At 42.8% G+C, this 27171-nt stretch overlaps 1 protein-coding gene across 4 annotated transcripts in view; it reads right to left on the bottom strand.

Moving 5' to 3' along the window:
• Positions 1 to 27171, bottom strand: part of PPP1R12B (protein phosphatase 1 regulatory subunit 12B) — a 184517-nt gene that overhangs the window by 46374 nt on the left and 110972 nt on the right. Inside the window, exon 1 of one of the 4 annotated variants that reach the window (XM_019513818.1) lies at positions 14640 to 15628. The exons of the other annotated variants lie outside the window; for them this stretch is intronic. Coding sequence (XP_019369363.1) covers positions 14640 to 14741 — 102 coding nt within the window. The 5' untranslated portion in view covers positions 14742 to 15628. Of the gene's footprint in view, positions 1 to 14639; positions 15629 to 27171 lie in introns of those variants that run through there. 4 annotated transcript variants of the gene reach the window in all.

The raw sequence follows: 27171 nt of genomic DNA, 5'->3' as shown, positions 1-27171 counted from the left end.
CACCCATCTCCTCCACAGCCGGCAGGTGTCACAGCAGGGGCCACGACCCCTGCAGCTGTCACCCTGCTGCACCTGAAGACACGCAGTGTCACCCATGGCACGAGTTGTGCTTGTCCACAGCTTGAGGGGCAGTTCCCCCCAAACCCCTGCACTGATCTTCTTAAAAGTTGGCAGGCTTTGTGGCCTCAGTAAGAGCTACCACCCCTGCAGCTTTGACCCCCATGTTTTAACACACAGATGTGACAGGAGTTTTGCTTTCAAAAATCTGGGGTGCTGTTACCCCCAAACCCTGCACCAATCTCCTTGAAATTTGGCAGACTCTCTGCCACCTCTGAAAATTTCATCCAAATCAGACAAAAAACAAAATTATAGGTATTTTATTGTTTCCCCATTATACCCTATGGCCAGATCTCGAAGGTGGCTCAGAGGTGGCTCCGAACCGCTCCGGGAAGCTTAACGAGACCAGAGCTTCAACCCAGATATGCTGCTTTGGACCCCGAAGCATCCGAAGCTTCTCCAGATCCAAAGCTCTGTCCAAAGCCTCACACAGCTCTAATGGCCAGGAGCCACATAAGGTGCTGGTGGTTCTCCCCTCCATGCAGGCTTTGCTGGTGGCTCCCCAGCCCTCCTCCATGATGTGGCAGTGGGAGAGGTGCCTGTAAGGGCCCACAGGCTGCAGGTTAACCGCTCACAGGCTGCACGTGACCCACCAAACAGCAACTGAACAGCCCCGATTTAAAGGAAGGCTTTCAGAAGTACTTGACAAATTAAGGTAAGGACCTGGGGGTTATAGTGGACAATAAACTGGATACGAGTCAACAGTGTACCCTCATTGGAAAGGAGGCTAACAGCATTCTGGGCTGCACTAGTAGAAGCATTGCCAGAAGATCAAGGAAAGTGGTTCTTCCCCTCTGTTCGGTGAGACCACATCTGGAGTAGTGTGCTCAGTTTTGGGCCCCCCAAGAAAGGATGTGGACAAGCTGGAGAGAGTCTAGTAGTGGGAAACAAAAATGTTTAGGGGGTTGGGGGACAACTTCTGGGGTGAGGCTATGGAAACTGGGTTCAGTCTGAAAAAGAGAAAACTGAGGATGGAGCTAGACTGTTCTCAGTGGTGGCAGATGACAGAACAAGAAGCAACAGTTGGATATTAGGTTGCATATTATGAAAAACTCCCTGACTAGGAGGCTGAAGCACTGCAATGGGTTACCCAGAGAGGAGGTGGAAACTCCATCCTTGGAGGTTTTTAAGGCCCGGCTCAACAAAGCCCTGGCTGGAATGATCTAGTTGGGGATGGTCCTGTTCTGAGCAGGGGACTGGACTAGATGACCTGCTGAGGTCCCGTCCAACCCTCATTTTCTATGATTCTAGGTTGGGACCAGCTTTTCAAGAGAGTTCAGATTCCAGTATAGTTCTGCAAATCTGGGCCAAATTGTGGGCACTGTGCTCATGATCAGTTTAGCTCTACGCTTCCAGAAATTACACTAGCCCAATCATGTCTCCAGTTTGTTTTTTTTAAGAAAGCTATAGGAAAAATGCAAAAAAAACCCCCCATTGCATTAACATAAAATTTTCACAGCTTATCGTTTAAAATCACATAGTGTACAGATTATGTTTCCTGGAACTTCATATACTACATGAGCAGAAAAAAGTATGGAACATCCCTATCCCGAAGAGGGGAAAAAAATTAAATCAGATATAAAAGACAAAAATCAGAGCATAAGAAGAAACTGCAGGGAGAAAAAGGAGAGCAAAAAGACAAAAGGTCACAACATGTAGCCATTCAGTCAGATGTACATTGTAAGCATGGGATTTTCTATTCCTGTTTCTTGAATACTTTACAAATGCTATGTTAAAAGTATTCCGAGACATTCAATACAGAAAAAACCTTCATTTTTGTTTTTCCTTGATATCAACACTAAACTTCCAACATTACGGTTGGCTTTGCCCACATCATTCAGTTTTCCTCAGAACTTGAACAAAAACTAGAACATTAACAGCCACACAAGCTTCTGACTGCAATGTCATTGACCTCAGGCAAAACAGAGCCAGATCAGGGCAGTATCTAAGAGGAAGATCAGTGAAAGCCTAGAAACTGCGGGAAGTCCTGACTGCAATTCAGAAGGCAGCATGTTTCCTTCTAAGTCAGTGCTGAACCAACGTCCCATTATTTCTTTAAACTAGGGGTGCTCAACCTTCAGCCTGCCAGAGCCCTGCTATCCAGCCCACAGAGGGTCCCCATAAGCCCCAAAACACAACAGTGTTGGAGCACAGACAGGAGTTGCCACTCCCCTGCTAACACATTGCCAGACTCATGCAGAGCCCCACAGGCTGGACAGCACGCTAAACTGGTGAGCAGAAGCGGCGCAGATCCAATCTGGGCATGCAGAGTTTCAGCTGGAGGCAGCGTGCCCTGATCTGGCAGTGCAGGTGCCCTAACAAGTCTTTACTGAAGCTGTCTTACTGTGCCCAAAGCAGAAGATGCCTTATACTATTCTGCAGCAACCCTATTAGTCAGCTTGGAACAGGTATTGATGGAGTCTCAGAGAGAATACAGGGGAAACACTAGGCCTTGAGATGGGCTGCCGCTAAGAAATAAAGGGGGCAAACAGAATTTGTACTGGGTTAGCTTAACTTTGCTCTGAAATGTCCCATATGAAACAGTTCCTCTCTGTGTCCCCAGGATAGCTCATTGTGCTTGCTTTGTTCACATTTCCAATTAAAAATCAGAGCTAAGCATTGGCAGTTACTTTATTAGTTTGGATGGCTCTAGGCTCACAAGGAGCCAGGAATGGCGTACGGTTTTGATTTTAGAAATGTTTGCATTACAGAACACTGGAGACTTCCTTTAAAAAACTCAAAAGCTCTTACAGTTATTAGAAGTTCAGTAATGTATAATTAAAACCAAATTCTCATGGAAGGTTTAAAATGAAATGTAGCCCTAAAAAGCAGTGCCAAAAGGGGATCAGCCTCTTGCCAAGGCAGAAATTGGCCTAATTGCCTTCAGTTGCATCCTTCTGCGGCCAGGATCCAACCCTGAAAGGATGGGAAAACTCTAATATTTACATTTCTTCCAAAGCAAATAGCTGTGGGAACATTTTATACTTTACTATCTGCAGCTGGCCAAACTCTGGAAATTTAGGGCTATTTTGCGATGCTCTGGAGTGAATTTGTTTGGTTGTATTTTGGACATAAATAGGAGCACTGTTACAAGGCAACCACCAATGGTGGCCATCAATGTTACAAGATGACCACCAATTAAAAAGAAAGAACATAGCTCAAACTATGCCTAGTTTTTCCCATTTCTGCATGCCAAGGAGAAATTTTATACAGTTTCTGAAGCAAAAGGGTAGTAAAGCACTGGAACAGGCTACCCAGAGAGGTTGCAGAACCTCCATCTTTAAAGGTTTTTAAGACTTGGGTAGACAAAGCCTTGGGTTGGATGATATAGCTTGGGATGGTCCTGCTTTGAGCAGGGGGTTGGACTAGATGTCCTCCTGAGGTCTCGCCCAACCCTAATTTTGCCTGATTTGATTAGGGGTACAATTGTACCACCGCACCCCACCATGGATCCACTCTTGCACATGCACACATATGCAGCCTGTGAGAGAAATGTGGGGACCTCTCATTTTGGAAACTGGAAATAAATAAATCCTATCTGAAATCTAAGCTGAATTTCTAAATTATTTAAACGTTACTAATAATTATTATTTTACTCATCATATTAGAATGAATATTAAGAAAGAAAACTCCCACAATTTTGGGGGCCCCCTTCCATGATTGCGCACCCAGTACAACTGTACCCATGCAACAGCTCTCCCCCTTAGGTCCTGCACACACACAACCACAAACCTTAGTACACTGTAGATTCCATCTGTACCTACTTACAGCCGATTCATATAAGAGAAATATGCCATTCAGTTAACATTTGCTTCTTATTCGCCTTTATTTGAGGTTAGTGACTCCAGAGTGCAGCGATAAAACAGGTGCAATGTAGTCAGAACACCCATTTTCAACAGGAGTATTCAACTGGTGGCTTGGTAATACTGCTTGAAGTTAGTGTCTCTACAAAAACAAGCTTATTGCCTTACGAGCTGCTTATTTCTGAAGCTTCCTGTTAGCTAAAGGTGAAATAAGAATACTGTTTGCCCTCCAGCCAATTTTACGTATTTGTGTGAATGCAAGGATTACAAATCCTTTTCCTGTGATTAACGACTCTACCTAACCAAACCTCCTCCACCTATCCCCCCAACCGCAATAAGCCTGATGCAAAGTATGTTTTTGCAAACTATAAATCAACCATCAAAGCTTAATAAAAAGCTACTCTAACTGGAACATAATATTAAAAAGATCATCCAAGATGGAATAGTGATTTCAGCAGCTAGTAGAACAGCTTACATTATTGACAATGAGGATAGTACGTTTAATCAGAAATAAATGCATACCAATATAATTGAGTGACAACTCCATCTGCCGAAATCCAAAAATAGGTCTAAACTTCTACAGCATTCCAATAGCGTGCACTTTATTGCCAGCCCTTGCCTCAGTTTCCCACCCTTTTCTTCCATAGCCCTTTGGCTTTGTAACAGCTGCACTTCATTACCACAATCCCATGGGAATAGAACTCTCCATGTAAAATGTCAAGCTGGATTGTATTTTAATTTCATAAAGGCCACAATTCAGAAACTTGGTTTTGTTGCTGTTATTTTTTTCTGCCTCTTTGAGATCAAATTTTATGGGTGAAAAATTTAATTTTACCAAGTGATGCGATCTTAGCCAAAAGTCCCCAGACGTGAAGTTTCAAGAGAAAACAAAAAACAGGCATCCAAGTGACAAAGGAGAGAGAAAGGGGTTTTGCTTCTAAACTTCCTTAAATATGAGAATGTCACGGGCTGCTGCTTCTCTCCAGCCCCACCAGATGCCACAGCTGGGATATTTCCAAATTTTATTATAAGAGATTTAATCTTTTATGGCACTTGAAAACTGGCCAGAATTCAAGTTGCCTAAAGCAGACACTTCAACTTCGAGTGAAGTAGATTTTAGACATAGATGTCTTGTGAATACCTTTTTTTCCCTTCCCCTCCAAAAGCACATGGCATTCATATAGCAACTGCAGTCATCTAGAATGATTTCATGGAAAGGCAATTAGGTAAGCTCTGTCATCTATAGTGCATAAAGTATCTTGTCATTCTAGAAATAAGTTGGCTATACTGTCTTGTTCCTGTCATCTCCCCTTCTCATTAGTTTCCTTCTACTGGAAAGAGTGAGATCATGAAATGCCATATAGATCATCAGCCAGAGTTTGGCCCCCTAGGAATTCACAGACAACAATTTGCTCTAAACAGTGTTAGTATCAGTAGTTTAAGTGTGCTGCCAACTAATTAGGTACTGTTCTGGAATTTGAGTTAAAAATTAGGTGAATGCAACAATTTCAATGTTTTGTGTTATTCCAAAAACATTTTAACAAACTACTTTAAAGTAAAACACAAAACACAGATGCTCCTCCAAATAGATAAAACACATTTTTTGACTGAGTGGACATGCGCCTGTTACATTATGTTGCTGTGATCAGGTATGAAGGTGCAAAAGGAGGGATTACTAGAGTCCCAGAATCTGTAGAAATCTCACTGCACTTCTTTAGGCAGTGGCCATGAATGCTAAATGGCCAATTAAAGTCATTTTGTTTGCAAGCTTCCCCACAGATAAAAGCAAACTGGTTTCCAAAACCATGCATCTGAGGTAAAAATGATACCAGGTCAAGAATTATTTTTTAATGGTGTGTACGCACACAGGCTAGATTCTACTCTATGACCAATCACTGTCAATCCCTGCAAGAGCAGCTTTAAAACAGTCCTGCTCCAATACAAGGAAGCAAAATTCATCAAGAAGGATTCTAGAACGGTGTAAGAATCAAACTCCAGTCTACCATAATTCCTTCCTGAATGCTTTTGGGCAGTTTTCATCAATAAGGGTTAAGATAATTTAACAATAATGATAAAAAGCGAAGGCTATTTTGATAAAGTGTTGGAGCACAATTAGCGTGCAGTCAGTACAGTGACAGATTACAGCAGACAGCATTCAACTGATGGATGGACTACAGGTAGAAGACCACATGCATTTCCAGAGACGAGCAAGAACAGTATTTTTTTTTGTATACAACATGGCCCTGAAGGAGACGTGTATTATTTTTGGAAGGCAGAATGAAGAGAGGTTGGGAGGAATTGTGGGGGGGCATCTTACCTTGAAAATACCACTAAGTATTTTTACAGGGAAAACATAGGCAGTGGAAATAAGACAGAGAAGCAAGAACCCATGATTGCTCTGTTAACTCCCTAGCTACAGGATGTGGCAGGTACTGCTGGGTGCCCACCTAGCTTGGGAAGAGGGGTCCAAGCAGCAGTAACATAACTAGGGGCAGGCAAGAGAGGCACCTGCCCTGGGTGTCAAGTCAGGAGGGGTGCTGGAATCATCCCCCACCCCTGCAGAATCCATGCCTCAGGAGCAGACCCATGTCAGGAACTGCAAGACTGTCTGGTGGTGGTAGTAACAGCGGCAGCAGCTGCTGCTGGTTTAAAAGCGACAGCTGTAGCAAGCAGAATGCAGGGTGGCAGCGGTAGCAGCTTAGCTGGGGACTGTTTAGGAGTTCCTGGCAGGGGTTAAGTGCGACAGGATGGGAACCTCGGGGTCGCCGTGCTCACCCTTAGTTACCCTCTATACCACGTCAAGCTGCCTATCCGCACATCAAATCTCGCCCACCACATCTTTGGTCTTAAGTGTATTATAGGGAGGCTACCTTTAGTTTTCTTGGCCACGGTTCTCCTGTCCTATACCAGCCCCGTTTTCCGGAATGGGGTTCAGATGCACCCCAGCCTTATGGGCTCTGCGTGGCTCCAGCCACCCCTGTACCACACCCCAAGCCTCATGGATGTACCAAATGTTCTTCGGTCTTATTGGATGCCTTCTCACTGCCCACTCCCTGGGGTTTCTTGCTGGCCACTCTCTGGGGCTGGGGCTCCCACAGTGTCGTGGTTCCCCTATGAGGCCTCCTCCATCCCCTTATAGCCTTACCTGGTCCTCCGGTTGACAACAGCAGACAACAACACAAGCCCCTGGGCTATAACAAATCTAAACCGCTCAGCTAACCTCCTTTGAGTCGCACTCCGCGGGTGCTCCATCCTTCACCAGTGTAACAAACTGCTCGCATTCAGGCCTTTCCCTTTTTGCTTATTTGGGCAGCGCTCCTTCTCCTCGGCCACCAGCAGAGACCACCTCTCTCCCAGCCTCCAGCCTGTGCTTTATATAGGAGCCAGCCCAGCCCCTTCCGGTCAGCTGACTCAACAGGTGTGGGCCCCTAGCTCCTCCTGGCTGCCCTGGCAACCGGCACCTGGGTGGCCATTCCTGCCCCTCTAGTAGCAGGCACCTTAGTGCCCTGCTACAGTAAGATTGTTGCCACCTACTCACCCCTGAACCCACATGCTCTCTCCCCACCCCACCCCACTCTCAGAACCCGCACTCCCCTCACCACTGTGCACTTCCCTCCACCCCCGCAGGGTTTACCCCAGGCATGAATTCTGCTCGTTACACCACTGTCTAGCAGCGTGGGCAGCCAGCAGCAACCAGGCAGTTAAAGGCCTGATTCTTCTGAAGCCAAACTGCCCAGCCCCTTCCTTGGCCAGGTGGGCCTTCCACTGACTTGTCAGGCACTGCTGGCTGCTTGCCTGCCTCAGGAAAATAGGCTGAGCAGTTTTCTTCCTGGGTGTTTGGGCCCTCTAGTCCTGGAGATGGCGGGAGCGGAGGAAAAACTGAAACAAGTACACAACTGCACTATTGTCCCCCTTTCTGGATCTGTCCCTGGCTGCATTTCTCTAAGATATACACTACAATCTTCAGTAGCTAATTTTCAGGGAAAAGGTGCATACCGTTTGTGTGCGAGTAATGGTAATATGTGAGGAAGTTGTGTGTAAGAGGAGGGACACAGTACTCAGGAACTAGGACACAACTGAATAAGAGGCCTTTTTTTTTCATATCAAATTAAGCAATACCTTCATTGGGGATCCGTTATATTGCACTTGTTCATGTGTACCAGCAAACGTAAGACAAATAGACAAAAGAGCGCATTGATTAAAACATTTTAACTTAAATTCTGAAGTTGTTCCCTTCTAGAATTTCACTGCAGCACCTCTTTAAGCCTATTCCCCTCATCCCTTTGTATATTCTGGCTGGAGCCAACTGGATCCACCTGTTAGCCTGGTTGAACAGTAATTGTATCCATACTTGAGGCAGTGGGTTTGCTCTAGTACTCTGGCTGACTCCAAAAGCACTTTGCAGTCTAGCCTTTAATTGCCCCTTCCCATTTCCCCATTCCAGATTGGACATGTTACAGGTATTGCACAGTTAACCAGTTAATTGCACAATTACCTGGAGACCAGCTACATGTGCAAAGTAGCTATCAAGCCAAAAAGAGCACCAACCAGCTATAAAGTTAGATCCTTATACCTGCTTGTTATCAAGATTTAATTTGCATATGTAGCAGGGCACCCCCTACATCTGGGATCCAGTCAGCTGCAGGGGTGCACCATGCCCAGGGTAAAACCACAGGGCAATTATATACATACCTTTTCAACCCGTGATGGGCCCAAGATCCACCAGGTTGGAGAAGATTCAATTAATCAAGTCTGCTCCACATGTGGGATGATGAGCAGTGTGCTATGTCATGTGCAGTTGTATAAGTGGTGAAATGTGTGTCAGCATGCAGAAAATGGTGGCGGTGCACTGTTGAACTACAAACACCTTTGAGGTGTTTTGGTTCAAAAGTGCGCTGCCACCATTTTCTCAGCACTGATGTGCATTTTGCTGCTTATACAACTATGTGCACTGCAGCATCAGGCACTTTTAAAAGCACCCGGTGCTGTGGCACAACTATGTGTACAAATGCCACTACAGCAGAGGTGCTCAAACTGTGGTTCATGGACCACAACTGGTCCGCGAACTCCATTCAGGTGGTCTGCAGAAAGGCTGCAGAACAATCGAGAATATCTATACTTGTAAGGTAAGACTACCGATATTAAAATACAAGTTGTGTGCTTTGAGCTGTAGAACAAAAAATGTGTGAGTGATCCATTGAGACCCTCAGCAATTTTCAAGTGGTACGTGGAAAAAAAAGGTTTGAGAACCACTGCCCTAGAAATCTAGGGATTGTGGCTGCTGTGATCCTTAGGGCTTGGGGGTGCATGAAACCTCCAGGGCCAGTGGACTGCCACAGAGGTGACCCCCCCCCGGTCCAGAATCAGAGTGATCCTCTAGCCCCAGGGGTTTCCTGCACCACTGGGCTGGGGGGAACTTCTCCTGTGGCAATCCTCCTTTCCCAGGGGTACTCCGCATGCCTGGTGCACAGGGGAGGGGGAAATCACCTCTTCTGGGATCCTCTGGCTTGGGACAGGGAGATTGCTACAACAGGGATCCTCCAGTCCCAGAGGTATGTGTGGCACCCCTGCAGCTGGGAGCCCCTCAACTGGGGTGTGTGGGGCTCCCAGCTGGGGCAACTTGTTTCTTGCAGGTGCAGGGGAGCTCAGGATCAGACTCCAATATGATGGTATGATGGGATCTAACGCACAATCCGACTATCAGCCCTCCTGCCATGAACATGCAGCATGGCAGGAGGCACAACTGTGTAAATCGCACATTAGATCCCATTGCCCCTCCACCTGCATGCGTAGAGGGGACCCAATGTTTCCAAGTTAAATGTTGAACCCATGTTCAGTCCTGAGTTCTTTGCTATATCCACTCTAGATTGGCTCATCTCAGACGTGGACGTCAGAGCGCGTGACTACTTTATCATCCTCTGCCTTGGACAGCTTGGGCTTAGAGTTCTGGAATCACAATACAACTTTTCTCACAGGGTTACAAGGACTTTTTTCATGTTGTGAAATATACTCCAAGAGAGGGGTGATCCGATTGGCTGAACTTCCCAACAAAACCATCCACAAACTGGTTCCCTAAACAGGACGGAAGCCAACAAACAAACAAAAGAAAAAAACACCAGCCAACATCTCTAAACTGTACCAATTTCTGAATTCAATGGGTGCCTCTGGACATGTGGGGATGCTGTTCCAACATGCTATAATTACAGCGTGTTGGACTAGACTTGATTAATCGAGTCTGCTGGAGCATGCTAATTATGTATATATTTCTGCAACATGAAATATCTCTATTAGATTAAGCCAACAAGACATCTGACGGGGAAGTCAGAGGTTAACATTTCTACTAGCAACATATACAAAGAGTTGGTTTTTCTTTTGCTGTAGAAAATCAAGTCAAATGACTCATGCAGTTTTACCTAATGTAAAAATAAACTTGTTACCACTGACATCTGAAACATGTTTAAGCTTGTTACATGAATAAAAGGACTCAAATCAGACAGGAGAGAGTGACTGTCAGACCATCTGTATTCAAAGCTATTCCAAGGCTGTAATCCAATCAAGCATTTCTACTAAGTTTGGTGCACAAGGACAGCTTTCAGATTATGACAGAACTCTGGTTCTGATGAGAGTATATATGATTTTAGGCTGTCATTCTGTTTTAACTTTTAAAATGTTAGTCTTATCTGCATGTGTGCTTTGGCAGACTTAGTGTCTAGTGAATCTATACACAAGCTTTTTTCATTTGAAAACCTGGCTTAGATATTTGAAGCACTTATCCACGTCACAAAGGCATTATGTAGTTTGGAGCAGTTAACTACAAAAAACAATTGCTGTCCAGGAGAACCACAGGTTCTGGGGATGTTCTAAGAGACATGTACAAAAGCAAGAGGGACTTTGTTCCTGTCACAGCTGCTGGGTCAGAGAATAAGGCAGTTAAACATATTGTCAGGTGTTGGATTGATTTGCTTCTACCATCTTTTTAATACGGTTGTAGCCTGTTTTGAATGTTCCTTTCTTACGGTTTCAACCAGCTTACTGCAAAGAGATTTCACCATTAAGCTTGCAACTACAAAGTAAGACATGTAACATCCCAGAGACTCAGACAAATTCAGAGGGAAAAAGGTAAAGTTAAATGTGAATTACTGATAAACTGGTTTTTCAATTGTCATATGCCATAGAAGGGAGCACTGGGTAATCCCTTCAGTTTGTCCAACCTCAATACTTAAACAGTGAAGGCTTCTGCAGATTTTTAAAATCTAATGGTTCCTATACATGTGTGCAGAGCCTGCTCCGATGTGCGTTGGATCAGACTCAGTAGAATCTGCAGGAGCACAGACATTGCCGTGCTTTGGTAGCCTTCCGTGTCACATGAATCAGCATCGCTGCGCTGAAAAAATGGCGGTGGGGCACTTCAAAATAAAATACATTCAATGAACTTTATTTCAAAGCGCCCCGTTCTCTTTTTTAGCACAGGGATGCTGATACACATGACGGGCAGACACTTTTAATTAGCATGGCTCACTAATTAAAGCACCCAGCACCGCATCCCACAGCATATGTAAAAATGCCCTAAGAGAGAGAACCAACTAACTTCTGACTTCAGCCTACCTTGTTTTGGGACTATTAATTTTTTTAGTTATTAACCTTCTATGACACTAAACCTTCATACGCAGCAAGACACTTTCTATATCTTCCATGGTGAACTTTAAGTGAGCACTGTTGTACTTCTAGTCTGAATTCTTACGATGTTTCTCACACTTCAGCTGCAGCAGCAACAATGCTGTCATTAGCACTAGGAGAGTTTAGATTTCTTTTTTCTTATAAGTCCTTTGATTACAGCAATGGATTCTCAACCAGTGTGGCAGCACTCGGGGGTGCCTTGAGATTCTTTCAAGGGTGCCATTGAGTGCCACACAATGTTAGCACTTCTATGTATGCAAACATGATTCACGAGATAAATCAGAAGATTTCAAATAGAAATTCAGAGCGTTAAAAACACTGAGACTTCTTGTGGTCTTTCTGAGTTCTTTGCAACAGAACAATGACTATTGTTTTTCTGTAGTCAAAAAAAAAAAGAGAAAAAAAAAGAAAACTAAGAGTTTGCATTTTCCAAAGAGTTCCTTTAGTCTAAAAAAGGTTGAGAACCACTGGATTAGTTACGATCCCAGAGGAGCACTACTAGGCCCGTTTTCTGGGACCTTTCACTGTAGCTCAAAGCAGGCATTTCCAGCCATGCATGCATTTCTGGTCCATCTATAAAGATCCAAACAGACTCTTTAATATGCAATTGAGTCCATCAGGATTCTATGCTCCTACAGTTATATAGAAGAAAAAAGGCTGTTTTTGACAAAGTCAGCAATGATACTGGATACAAAATTACTGATGAAGAATGGGAGACCATCTGGAACAATGGTCCCCACAAATCCATCTGCATGATAATAAAATAAAATGATTTTTAAAAATTTAAAACCTTTATTTAATGGTACCTCATTCCACTTAAATTAAACATTTATGCTATAGAAGCAGGCAAATTTTGGAGGCAGCATAGTTAGTTGAGAGGATTCTACCACAAAGTGGACACGTTCTAGAATCAGACTGTTTTGGAAGAAGGTTGGAGATCTGGTGAGGGAACAGGAAGCCAACTATCAGATAACCCCTTACTGTTCCTACTGAACTTTCTTGAGGACTCGGAAATGTAAGAGTCATAAGGAATTATCACTCATCTTTTAGTGCCCGCAAAAATTACAAATGTAAAAGCTCTGAAAGAGGGGTGACATCCCTCAAATCACTTGACAAAAATTTGGGAAACTCTAATAATGGAAAAGTTGTCCTATCAAGTCAGTGTTCTACAGGAAGAAGGGAGGGGAGTGGGGGGAGGCAATTACTTTGAAATTTGGTGGAAATTGCTTTAAAAAAAAAAAAAGAACTCAAACACACCTTCTCCTGCCTCAAAACCAGGAAGTTTGAGAAGCTTTTTCAGAATATTGAAGGGAAAGTTCAATGATCTCATACTTAAGAACAAGTTTGGAATAAATCAAAAATGTTAAAAAGCAGAGATGAGAAGATGGTGAGATTTGTATTATGCAATTTTAAGAAAAAAGGAGTGAATTATTATAGAGATGAAGAAACAAGAGCTTAACATTGACTGAAAGAAAGAAATAGTCAGAGACTGGAAAAAAGAAGAACACAAGGGTGTGGGCACCAACTTTGATTAAGGAAGCATTCTTGATAGAAGTTAAATATCAATCTTCATGTGTATTTCAGGGGACTCGATGCATCTTTAAAATGTTTTTAGTTTGTTATTTGACAAGTTGGATTCATTAATAAAGTAAAAAAATGTACATTCCTGCTTACAAATATTGCAGCAGAAGCTGTGAGTTACTAACTGCTTTGCATTAAAGTTGTGGGTAGCTATAAGCAAGTGTTAGTGGATGTAGCAATCACAGCTACAGCAAGATATGCCTGTTAAATGCTCATCAGCATGAACGTGGGAAGTGTCTGCGCATGACAAATACTGAAATACTACAGTCAGTTTCTTAGAGATATTCAAACATTTTAATTTCATCCCAAAATTTAGAACAATGTTTAGAGCTCTTCATTCATTATTAGTATTGATAAATTGGCTTGTTACTATAGGAATGTAAACAAACCTGCAAACACTGAAATTAAAAAAAAAACACCACCACCACCTAATTTTAGCTTCAAAATTTAGCTGTGAGGATATCTGGATTTCAGGAACCTAAAACCTTATAGCAGATGCAGCAGAGCTGTGGAATGGACACTGATAGCATTCTTCAGAGAAGAAACTTTAACATCAGCAGCACAAGGTTAAGTTTTCTGATGTTCCTAGCTGTTGCCAATAAAGGGACAGTAGTTTAAATGCATTTTCCTTTCCTTACAGCTATTATTTATACTGGTCTCTAAAAAGTAAAGACAATGCATTACTTTACTTTTGTGGATGCAATGCCACTTAAAAGATAGTCCATTCATCTTTCTGGCCTAAAGTAATCTACCTTTCCACAAAGCCTATTTCTTTTTGCTTTGACATTGTTGCTCTATGGATAGAAAAGAGATTGCATACCCAATCATGGGGACTTAAGGATAGTCCTTCAGACACCTCTCCAAAACAATTAGCAATGTTGCTAAATTGTGTCTTACTTTAGTGCCCATCAACAGATGGAACCCCAAATCGACAGATCTGGAGGAATTGACCAGTTCAAAACAGCCACGATAATCTATCTGTAGCTCTTGGAAGAAACTGTTTTCTTGCCTTTTTAGAAATGACTGAAGTATGCTGCACTTCACAGGGATGCACTGAAATTTGCATCTAGCTATATCAGCAACATTTAAGTGCATATGAAAAAAACAATGTACCAGTTGTTTGGCTTTTTGCCTCATTTCTATCTAAAAGGCTTTTTCCTAATAAGCATAAAAGGGACAATACCCTCAATGGAAGCAAAAAGAAAAAAAATGGAGCTCTTGTGACAAAAGATCCTCTATAATCACTCAAGTAATCACAGCACAAGGACTGCTTGGAAGCCACATTCTTATACTATTAAACTTTGTTCCTCCTAGGCTTATTTCGTATGAATTGCCTCATTCAGAGAAGTAAACAACATAACTTGGCTCTCCAGTGCCAGAGGACAAACTGACACTGTTAACCTGACCATAGCCTATGCTCAGCAGGTTGCAGTGCAATACAGAAATGAAAAGTCTGCTTACTCTGAGCGTCTTTGCAATCGGGGAAGGAGACGACGGGGGAGAATCTGACTGAGACTTCCTGCTGCGAGTAAACTCCTTACTTCTGGTGTACAAAGACGACATGGCCCCTCCAGGTGGATAATGTTCACCTCCGTGAGCAGCAATCAAGCTTCCACTTCCACTTTTCTTCAGTTGTGCGCTGCAGGGCAGGTCTTACTCCCAAGGCCAGAAGAAACGGATTTAATTCAAAATGCTATTATGATAATGAAAACCCTGCTCTTTAGGGTATAGATGGATGCATCAATTGGCTGCATAGAAATGCTGTAGTACGCTGTGGATCCACTACACTGTTCAAGTTGAAGGGAAAGTATCAAGAACTAATTGTGTTCTCATCCAAGGTGTTGCACAGCACTAGCCTCAGAATCAAGGCCTGTTCCAGGGTCTTCCACAAAAGAACATTTCCATCGTATCATCCAAAGCGTTTGTGCAGCAAAGCAGAATGCTTCTGGTGACCCCCCAGTAGTTCTGTAGTCAATACTGTCAACTCTCAAGAGTGAAGGCAAACAAATAGGAAGCGTTATCCAGAAAGGAAGCTTTTACAAGAGACCTGTTTCACTCTACAACGCTGCCGAGCCCTCTCTGCTACAGCAACTGAACAGAGCTAGATGATTTAAGAGAAACAAGAAAGTATAAATCAGGAACAAACACTGTTTTGGAAAGGGGAAGTCCAGATGAAGTTATGTTTTGTTCCGTCCTCCTAGTTTGAGACGCCTTCACACACACACTTACATCTTCCCTCCCCTCTTGCTGTTTTCTGACATTCCAAATCCTTACTTGTTCAGCGAGGAATGCTGGAAGGAGGCCAAAGACAAAGATTCACTTTCAACTTGGGATTTGGGCTGCCACTTGTAGGAGAAAAAAGTAAAACCCCAAAACTTTAAAAGCTCCCAAGGCCTGAAGGGGTAGGAGCTAGAAGTCAAAGACAAATTCTCTATACTGTTCTTTGCAAGATCTAAATGCCACACATTAGCTTGAGCAGGCATTTTGCAACAGGCTCTGTCAAAGGCAAATATTATCACAGGACATACAGTCCTGTAATTGACCATTAAGCAGAATTTAAGTTACCACACACCACCACAGCACTTTTAGAAGAAGTGTTCTTTAGAAAACTGGCTTAGAGGTCCAAGAAAACAGCACCTAGTTTGTCTGATGTGCTGGTTCTAGATAGTCTGGCTGCAGAGTCCCCTCCCCTCTACCTTGTTGCCAGCACACAAATTGACTAAAATCCGGAGTGTTTTGTGTTTCCAAAGTTTGCAAAAAGCCAAAAAATCTGCATGGTCAACTAAGTACAAGTGCATTAATTTAAGCGGTCTCATATGTTAAATGCAATCACAGTCAAGCACAGCATCTGTTTTAGAATGTGTGATCTCTCTCAAATTGCTAACCATACAGTATCATTCTTTGTTGAAATGCATTAACTCAAGTATAGTTACTGGACTGGTTCCAGTAATCCAGCATTAATTAAACAACACCACACTGTAGCCAATGGCTGGATAATACTGAAGAGCCTGTTTAGGCTTATTTACACTGACCTGTATTGAAGTCAGCTATTGACCAACAAAGAGGGCTCTGTGCTTAGATTTAACCTATGATAAACTAATTGGTGAAGCCTGTACAAACTACTACAGAATATTTTGTAGCAAGCAGAATTTGTACTTTTTTCTAAACACTTCTGCATCTGTGTGCGAGTCTTCAAGCACAGTATACATGGTCGTACAGTGCAGGTGCTGCAGAAATGCATTCGGAGAACAAGATCTAAAAAAATTCTTCATTATACCATCTACTCTTAGACTGCATGTTATATATTCTTTCTATGAAGTCATGAGGAAGCTGGAACAGTCATACTGTCCACCTCAACAGAGGTCTTCTCAATGACATTTAATTATACCATGGAAAGGGCATTCACTACAAGCAAAATGAAAGGACAGCTGGTGGGAAAATTGTCAAAAGATTTCTTTTATTCTGGCAACACTTCGGTAAAACAAAAATACTTCCCTACCTTGCAGAAGAGGAAGTGGAGGCACATAAAAATATAGACTTGTCTTAGGTTATAGTCAGGAAATGAACCCAGATTTTCTGGTGTTCTCATCTACTGCATTACCTATAAAACCACCATTCCTATGATAGTCTAGTGCAGTGATTCTCATCTTTTTTGGGACTCAAGGAACCCCTCTATACGTTTTCAGTATTTAACAGCACCCCATTTAAAAAGCTAATATAATATGAATATCATAAGCATTATAATATGTGTTAATTAAGTGTATTGCTACATTATAATACAATATAAATAATCTATCTTTAGGCCGCTTCCCCAGCTCTGCGTGGCCTCATGCATGTTTGCTCCCAGTGCTGCACCTTGGGTCTTCATCCACGGGTCCAAGTTACTGCTGGGGACCAAGAACCAGCAAGCCAATTTCTGCACTATGTTCTCCCAAGGAGCATCCCTCCAGTACTCCAGCCCCAGGGTGAAACTGGACAGAGCCAGGGTATACCTAGCCAGCAGGGATGCAGTGCTAGGTTCAACATGTGCCATGTGTGGGACATTGAGGGGTTTGAAGGGACAGAGAGATGAGCAACAGAACATGAGGCCTGGGCGGGCCCCCTACAGTCTGTATTCGACAGGGAAAGCACAGTCCTCTGGGGATCAGAGCCACCTGCCCTTGCTGCCCTTCCTGCCTGCTCTTGGAGTGAGAGGAGAGCTGGGGGACAAGCTTGGCTGAAAAGTGCAGTTAGTTCTACATTTATACATCCATTTATCTGCCCACCCAGAGCAGAGCCTGCTGTTCAGAGCACCTAAGGTGCCCCTTTGTCCATGGGACTCTGAAGCAAGGGGTCAAAAGGAACAAGCAGTGCGCCTACCTCCTTGCAAGGGGACAAAGTGCAACCACACCCCTACAAGGATATCACGGGACCCCTGTTAAGAATCACCAGTCTAGTATCAAAAGCTGCATTCTACCATATAGTGAGCAATGCTATTTAGCTACTCTGACTGTCTATTTACGGGAACTCTTACACATTTTCCTCTTCCACTGACTCAGGTCTCGCAGCTCCTAAGGTTCCAAAACAGAATACAGTATTTCTAAACTAGCCTAACTTGAGTAGCAACCACAATGCGAGGGCGTCACTACAGCAACAAGTCTGAAGGAGCCTATGTTAATCACCAAGGTGGAGTTAAATAACTGCAAATTACATACTATTGTTCATTTCCCTAGCAGAAAGGTAACCAGACAAGAATCGCAGCATTTTCATAGCCACCTGTGGTCCTATTCCTCCAATGGAGGGTGGTGCTGGGAAAGCTCCGATTCATTTTTAAACCAAAATAAATGCCATAATCTGTGCTTTCTACAGACATCCATTACAATTATCCACTCATCTGAGACAGAGATGGTTCTAGCAGCTGTTTACAGGGCTAACAAAAAACAAGTTGCTAGAGAAAGTCTCTAATTTTAAGTCAGAAAGGACAGTTTGAAAATTAGCCTATCGGTTCTAGAAAAAGGAGAACAAAGTGGAGTAGAAATATGCGATGGACAGTACGTTTCACAATCTTCTTGGAAAACCGTTCTTAATTTTCTTCCTAGCTTCTTGCATAGTTTTAATCCTCCCCTTTCTCCCCCCTCCCCCAATATAACTAATAAACCTGAATCTTTTGCCCTTTGTGCTTTTCCAATGCTCATGGAGAATGATGCTTGAAGGTTCAAGATCATTGCCTAGATGTAACTGGTTTTGCTCTTTGTAGATTTATTTTAAAGAACACTCCTGTATAAGAAATAAAACTTTGCTGTTCAGCTATGTACACCGGACTCCTCATTCTGTATGGGCATTCAAAGCTACTGCATCCATACAAAAAAGTTTAGTTATTTCTTGACAGATTCAGAGGACATTTCTGCAAAGCTAATAGACAATCCTACCAGGAGATTCACTCATCAAGATGGTCTGCACAACTACCAGACCTCAAACAATTTTTATGGAAGTGGTAGAGTATGCAACAATGTGAATATGCTATACTCAGATCAACAATGAATTAATACAGTCCAATCAATTACAACCTGTTCAGGCAGCATATGTTACACAATACAGTCCTACTCCTTTCCACACATAAGAATTTCACAAGTTAAGAGTGAGAGGCAAAAGAGACTATAGATACAGCTATGGAAAAAGAAAACTGGGTAAAAATACATGGACATACTGACCACTGGAAGTATTCTACTATAGCTATTTTACACGGAGAATTCATTGGGAAAGGGTACGGAACTCTACCTCCAGCAAGACCAGGGGTGGGCAAAATGGCATAGCTGGCCAGCAGCCAGACTCCGTTTCCCAGCAGCCCCTGCCCATATGGCTGGGGCTGGTCTCTATGGAGACCCCAACCACAGCTGCCCTGTGATAGCACAAGTCTGGGGTTGCCATGGAGACCGGTCCCAGTCAAGCTGGCAGGGCAGGAGGCTGCTCCAGTACCACTGGGCTCTTGTGGTGGGGGCAGCTTGGTCCAAGGCCAGGGCAGAGCCACGATCTGCAGCCGGCATGCTCCAGGTAGGGCCATGCAGGGAGCGGGCCCCAGCTCCTTGCAGCGGTGACAACATGGTCCAGAGCTGGGGCAGAGCCGCAATCCATGCAAGATCACTCAAATCCTGGATTTTCAACAGTTAAAATATTCACAAATGATCAGGTCTTGTTCTGGAGCAGACTTCAGAACGTTATATTTACCACCAAGATTGTTCCTGGTCAAGAAGTGCCACCCACTTCCTCTCCCCAAAATTTCCCACAACGCAAAGAACTCCTCAGTTCAGGGTACAACACTGAGAACAGTCTAGCACACCATTTTCAGTTCCTGTTTACTCTCAAAACTCTAGCTTTTAACAACATCTAATGTTTAACATGGAAGATTTACCTTTTCTTAACTTTAATTGGAGAAGCTCCTCAAGCCATTTGCTTTCTAGATCAGTTGCATCAAATTTCAACTCCTGCAATCTTATTTTCCATTTAGCACTTTGGAAAGAGCTTTATAAGGGTAGCAGCAGTTTTGGGAAGGGGTGAGCTTTGTAATCTGAATGAATGACCAGGATAGTGGGAGTGGACTGGGGAAGAAATAATCTGTTGTGTGAGCTCTTAATTTGGACCTCCTGCTGAGACCACTTTTCAGAGCAAAGCAGAACAAATGTTAGTAGCACAAGACAGAAAGAATTACAACCCTGGCTATACTAGGCATCCAGTATTTGCTTGCAAAGAATGGAATGAAAAATGTTTATTTTAATCTTTAGTGTTTACTGTATTAAAAATACCAAAAGAATCAAAACTTATGCTAAAGTATTAAACAAAAATTAACTGCAATTTTCAACAATGAACTACTTGTCATGATACATGGGTACTCTGTACCGAGAACAGACCCAAGACTACATTCTAAATTGGGCATTTGTGTTAGTAGTCCGATATACAAAATTTAGATCCATACTCAATTTAACAGCATGCTAGCTGCTACAGTGCATGGTGGTAATTGGGCTGTTATTCTACACTGTAGTTACAGATGAGTAAGTTACACGATAGCCTCAGTCTCATGCTTTTCTTGGATATTTAAAGCTATATATCATTCTTAAATCATAGACAGTCTTTGCGTTCACCACATTAGATGCATCCTGGGGTTGGTGTGTGATGGGAGGGGGGAGATAGCACAGGCTTTGCATTTCCATCACAGGTACACCTGATGCAGACAGATACTGACATTTACAGAAGAAGGCTAGATTGTTAACCTGATGAGCTTCAGACTAATGGTAGCCAAATGTACCATTTTGATTTTAATATCTTGTTTCTCCGAAGAGAGATGAATGGCTACAGCAAGAGATCAGCATACAGCTACAGAACACCACAGGGCTGGATCCTATTCCAATTTAGCTTTAAGAATAAATCACAAAGAGCAGGAGGAACCACCTATCTTTTGCATTAACTTTTTCATAGGCTTAAAACAGGATGGAACAGGATTCCACTTGGATGCCTAACATATGGATTAGGAGCCGGTTTTATTCTGAATGGGCTCTGGTCAGGAAAGGCTACTACAGCATCACTGGAACCCCCTATACAGGTTTGTAATTTTGTACATGCTACTGCTGCCTACATGTTTATCCCATCCTCTCATGTCTCACTGAAAGAAGTTCTGCCTATACTATACAATAACCCTCAGTTTTGGAGGTTGCTCTCTTACGGTTTTGAGCGAAATAACTGTATAAATTTAATTCATATGCAGAAAAGTCTCCTTTAGAAACAGTAATACCTCTTGGTTCTATTATCTACAGAGAATATACATTTTAAATCTGTCCTAGAAATATGATGTAAGTCACCATACAGAGAAAGTAAAATTGTATGCAAAGCTGTAAGAGGTAAGCTTTAAGAGTCAAACAGATTTCTTTTTTAGGACCAAACAAGGTGGAATACAAGATCCAGCAGCAGAGGGCTAATAAACTCTGGGGGAAAAAAATCTTGGACTGGCAGGAGGCCCTGCTGTAAGCATGATGTAAAGGCACTGAAGTAGTTTCCCATAAATGGAATACAAACTGTGCAAGTGAACAGTTTCATCTGTTGCCCTGACTGATGCTCTTGAGAACAGACTAGCTTATATTTTATGTGAGTGTGCACACACACCCATACAGACACACTGCTTACACAACTGTTCATCTAACATTATTACACCTGCATATGTAGGGTCATAACTCCACCGTGCTCATAATCCCAGCATTAAATTTTAAAAGAAAAGCAATAACTTGTTGTCTTCTCATATAAGAACCAGGAGTTATAAAGTAACAGACATGTCTGGCAGAATGCAGGGCAGAATGACACCTTATAGACTTATTCAGAGAGGCACAAGTATTTGAAAACCAACAGCTTACTTCATCAGATGCTACTAAACTGCTTCTTACAAAAGCTTATGCCTCTCTGAATTAGCCTGTAAGGTGCCACTCTGCTCTGCCTTCTGTCTCACTTCAGACTAACAAAGCAAACTTTTTTTCTCTAGACATGTCTGGATTAGCACCAAAACACTAAGACAAGTTAATTTTAGTGATGTTCCCAGATGCGAGTCTCAGCCTATTCACTTCACAGTGCTGAAGTTTTCTAGACAACATTACCTTTTCTTTACGATGCACAGAAAGAGAAGGGAGCAAACAGCAGTGAACAGACACATCCCCTACAAAAAGCCTGGTCTTACCACGTGGGAAGCTTGGTTGTATTTGGAGAAGAAATGCATTTAAACAGCCACTTGGAGTAAAACAGAGATTCTGAAAGAACAGATGTGGCACACGTACTGATTATTCAAGTCTATTTAGAACATGACTCAAGCGTAGACATGTATTTCCCATTCCAGGAATTGCCCTACCTTTGAATTTGGTATCATGAGCTAGAAAAGTATTTGTGGGAGAGAAGTGAAAACCCCAACTCCATTAAATTCACAAACACCAGAAGAGCAAAGTGATATCCTGATATCAGCAATTAGAAGCAACAACTCCATGTCTGGCGGAAAAACTCCCACTATTACAGGGAGATTGGAATGGCGGTGCCTATTGTGCTTAAAATAAATGGCTTGACAACGTCTTATTCCATTCATAATTAGAATAAGCAGTGACAGTGCTGAATTTCTTCATATTCTCATCCTCAGTGCCTAAAATCCTGGACCTATCCTTTCATATTCAGGTTTATGCCAGAGACAATTTGGCATTTTCATTAAGAAAACAAAGCAGCACCTTTGAAATCAGAACATGCTGACTAGCAAAATTAATTATGCCTTTCTTTTTTTCTTTTTAAGTGTTCAGGAACTTCAGTAGTGAGTCTGTGAAAAGGATTCAAAAAGTGACTCTCTGCTGTTATTACTGATAAACAGGGATCCAGGTTTTCTGTTTGCCACAAAAAACCCGGACTTTCTCCTTTGAAGGAGAAAAACATAGGAAACAGGTGAGTTTTCCCTTGCAGGCTGGCAGTTCCAGCTTGCAAGGGGCTGGGGGGAGTGGGAAGAACGTGATCAGATGGGGGAAGCCATGTACATATGTACATGTACACATGCACATAGTTGCCAGGCAGGCTGGAAAGCAGCTCCCCGCAGGTAAGTCTGGCAGTGGGAGGAGAGAGGGAAAGTGGGACTGGGAATTAAGGCCTCCATAGTGAGGGAGGGAGGGAGCCGGGCAGGGCTGGAGCCCAGCCCAGGCAATGCGTGGGGCTTGAGGCTCAGGGCCAGAATGTGCGGCCACAGCGCTCCCAGCATTGGCAACGAGTTTTCAGTACATATTTTTCACTAAAAGCTGCTCAACAATTATACAGTGAGAAGTGCTGTTAGAAGTTTCTCTTCTCTTCTGTGTTATTGCTACAGTAATAATACACAAAGCAGTAATAAGTTGAGTGAAAAAAGACCACATAACCAAAGTTCAGAGAATAGCCATATGGTAGACTGGAAGCAGCTGAAACAGGCCTCTCTCTCTGCAACCACACGTGCTGAAGGGGACATTCCAGAACAGAAGTGCAAAACATGTCTGAGATATCGGAAAGCCTCAGAGTACTATTAGTATGCATCTGAGTCACAGATTCTATTCTGTTCTTTTTCTGGATACATCAGATACTGTGCATCTATAATCTATAGGATGTAAAACTTCCCTACTTACTTATGCAAGGAGATATTTGATCAATCAATTCCTATTTCATTATGTTTCTAGCTTTTTTCCAACACATTCAGTAATCCTCCCTGGACATTCTGTCACTGACCTCAGAGTGGCCATCCTTAAACGAAAGAACTTTAAACACCTACAAGAACGGGAAATTCAAGACCAAGAAATCATGCACAGACTGGACTGTGGATTCTTATCCTATTACCTGAACTAGCTGTTAACTCCAGTGTGCTTCAGTATGTTAACTGCCTTGCTTCATCTCAAATGATTCTTTGATTTCCCCTTGGAAGCCGTACAACAAAGTAGCTTTTCTGTTGTACAGAAGGTAGAAAAAGTATACACCATCTATACACCAGAATACTTCATTCCCAAATACTCTAGTGATCCTGTATGTGTCCTGTAGACAACTAAGATTTGCAGCTACAGAGGAATTTTGCATACAAGAATAAGGCTCTACCTGCAGCTTGCTGAATTGACAGAACAAAAAGGATATCTTTAGGCAGAAGTGCATGAGCAACTGTCTTCTAAAACTGTTTCCTTGTGCTATTTAGATGCTGGATTTAATCCACAGACTTCAAGAAAAGTTCCCATATTTACAAAAAAACCCCAACGTGACACTCCCATTAAGGGACATCTGGATATTTACATGCCCCCTCCACCCCAAGTTATTAAAATAAGAACATGTGACATTTAAACAAGCCTACATTTCTACCTCCCATTGGAACAGAGAGGCTCAGCTCCAGACTCATGGGCCTGGAACTAATATTGTGAACTCAAGGATAAGAATAAAGAACCCAGAACAAGTAGTCAGATCAATCAAGATATAAAAAAGAAAATCAGTTTTAACAAACCATGAAGAAATATAGCTGGGATACTTTTAAAGGAAAGGTGACGGAATGTTGATTTACAAATGTTTTAGCTCATAAAATGTTCTACTCAAGACAAAGAAAATTATTTTTTTTAAGTTACTTATGTTGCCTTTGCAAGCCAGCTATACTACCAGCAACGTGAGGGATAGGCATATCCAAGTCAAACCCACTGAATCCATCTCAAAACTGCCCCAGGCATCTTTAGCAGAAATTACTTTTTGGCAGGCTCTCAACATTAGTTGGCTTGGACTAAACCAAAAGGCTGAAAGAAGTGCACTAAACCGTAAGGTGAAGTACGAGATTGGCCTTTGGAACCAAGTAGGCAAAAATTACAATTGTATGATATCGTGCAAGGTCATCATGACCTCCAGAAAGTATTCTCAAGTTATTATCTGGTTTGGCTTTTCTTCTCTGTACAAAGAGCCAGACTTAAAGACAGGTTTTTTGTCTTGCGCAACTTTCCTGCAATCAACGCCTCGATGCATTCGAGAAAGCGCTGTGAAGAGATTCAGATGTGATACTGTTTTACACGGAGTAGATTGGTGGGCTTACCTAGCTTTGTGCAGCAACACTACATCCCTAAATGCCCAATGTCTTAAATAGGAATTGGCCAGTTGCCACTTTGCTTTTACTGTGGCTTACAAGCAGATGATTTAAATGCTGTATCGTGGCAACCCATAAATAGTAAGCAAGATTTACTTCAAAACATAGCACAAGTTGGTTTATGAAAAAATTTAGGATTACAAGGCTGGACAAAACAGGCCCATGCAGATAAAATTCTGTACATATATTTAGAAATAAATATGCCTTGTACATAATGCCGTGCCATAGTACCCGGGGTCTACAAACAAAAACATCCCTAAACTTATTCAAGGCTCCAAGGTTAAATGCGGTCACAAATCAACAACTTAGGTTATTAAACAAACTTCCTTAGCCTCCCTTTTTTTCTTCCGCGCATAAGGCTAACAGCATCCATATTTGGCTCTTAAGTCTACTTTCCTTGCAGCATATACCAGCCACTGTAACTTTCGGCTTCTAACAGGGCTGAATGGAGCCAAAGGTTCAAAGACCCATCCTTGTACTGTGCATAATTAAGTATACAAGCATTTTACTGTATGTACCTGAAGTGAGATACAATTCCTTCGATACTGCCTGGGACAAGGGCCAGAACAGTTTACCACCTTGTTATACTGCATCTGTGCTAGACAAGAATATTAAAGGGTAAATATTCTTCTCTACCTTCACATCACATTCACCCAAGGTGACTTATATAAAACTGTTAATAAAAAGAGGTCTCACAGCTTATGCTAACATTCTAGACTAGTAAGATTCACAAGTTTTCCCTCCATATCAGTGAATAAGGGCTTCACATTAAGTCTTTCTATTACTAAATCAACTTCCCTGCAACTCTGTAAGACAAAACAGCTTGTGCCTAGGACATACCTTACCTTATTAGGCAATCAGATACTGAAAACTGGATAACTCAGGACGTAAGCAGACACTTTTTTTTTTTTTAAACTTAAAAGGACCGCCTATAAACTCTGTGCACAATACTACCATTTCTTTTGTTGAGGAAGAGGGAGGACAGTGACAGTAAGCATAGAATCCATGGTGGTCCTAACTGATGGGTTTCAGAGCTGTTAAATATGGTGAACAGAGTTACAAAAGACAGTACCTTTATAATGGAATCATGGGCAAGTAGTAAAATGTAAGCTCATAAACAGCTAATCTTACACCCGTGAGTGCTTTTTCAAAACAGTAAGTTTGATAAGTTCCCCTTCCCTTAGTCCACAACAAGATTACATTGTTTTTCACTGACACTGGAGACAAACTCACTAAACACAAAGTTACAGAAGAAAAACTGAACATACCAAAAATGAGGAATCAAAGTTCTGGTTCTGCAGCACCTACAACACTGCCACACGGTGTTTGTGGTTTAAACACAAGATTCTCAGGGTAGAAACTGACACTGCCAAACGAAGCAGATCAGTTGTGCCGGGATTTCCTGGCACAGCTGATCCGTATCGCTTGGTAAAGCGCAGATTGCCCATTCTCCCATCCATTGATGCTGCAGGACAACAAGCAACATGCTCTTCTGGGGCTTGAGGGGCCTGGTCCTGCACACCTGGGAAATTTCTGTGCAGGACTGGGCACCTCAAGCCCTGAGAGTGCCTGTCTGGCTTTCCCCACTTAGAGATGTCCTCCTGGGAGCCCTGACGCATGTCTTGGTAACATTTCCCAACATTTCCCCTTATCAAGACGCGCTCCAGAGATCTGGAAGCGTACTGCAGTAAGTGGTGAAAGCCAGGCAGATGCCCCCAGGTCCTGTCTGGCCCAATCCTGCACCAGAATTCCCACGGTTCACAGGATTTGGCCCCTCAAGCCCCAGCCACTGTGGAAAAGTGCTGATAGCTTTGGGCTGCCAGCACACTCCTGCCACAAAGAAAATAGACACCTGCCATTAAATAGCAGCACAACCAAATACCACCTTCACCACAGCCATGATATATGGCACAACAGGGGGTATGAATGTGTGTCTGCTTTGTTTTCAAACAACCATAAAAATTTTTACGGCAGCAAAAAGGCAACACAGGGTGATGCCTGTTTCCGCCCTCAGATGTACGGTATTGGATTTTGCTTCATATTTCTAATCTATCCTATGTTATATGAGGAACAGAAAAAACTGGTACCACTAATTTTTGTGAAATCATGAATATCAAAATGATCTAAAAAGCTAGCTATCAAATTCTATATATATATAAAAAGGGCTGTCTGTCTGTGAGTCCATAACTCTCTTCATCAACCGTGCCTGCGCCACCGAGAGGGCAGCCATTGGCTGTGCAGGCCGAGGCGGCACGGGGCAGAGGGAGGTGAAGAGGAGGGGAGTCATAGTGGTGGTGTCCCCCTGCCACCTGACCCTGATGCGCCCCCCCCCCCCCCCCCCCCCCGGCGGGCAAGGGGGCCGGCCGGCACCCCCCCCCCCCCACT

The sequence above is a fragment of the Gavialis gangeticus genome, unplaced genomic scaffold, assembly GCF_001723915.1.
Source record: "Gavialis gangeticus isolate Ggan-Ray unplaced genomic scaffold, GavGan_comp1, whole genome shotgun sequence".
In the NCBI taxonomy this organism is placed as follows: domain Eukaryota; kingdom Metazoa; phylum Chordata; order Crocodylia; family Gavialidae; genus Gavialis; species Gavialis gangeticus.
This window is presented reverse-complemented; position numbering and strand designations above follow the sequence as displayed.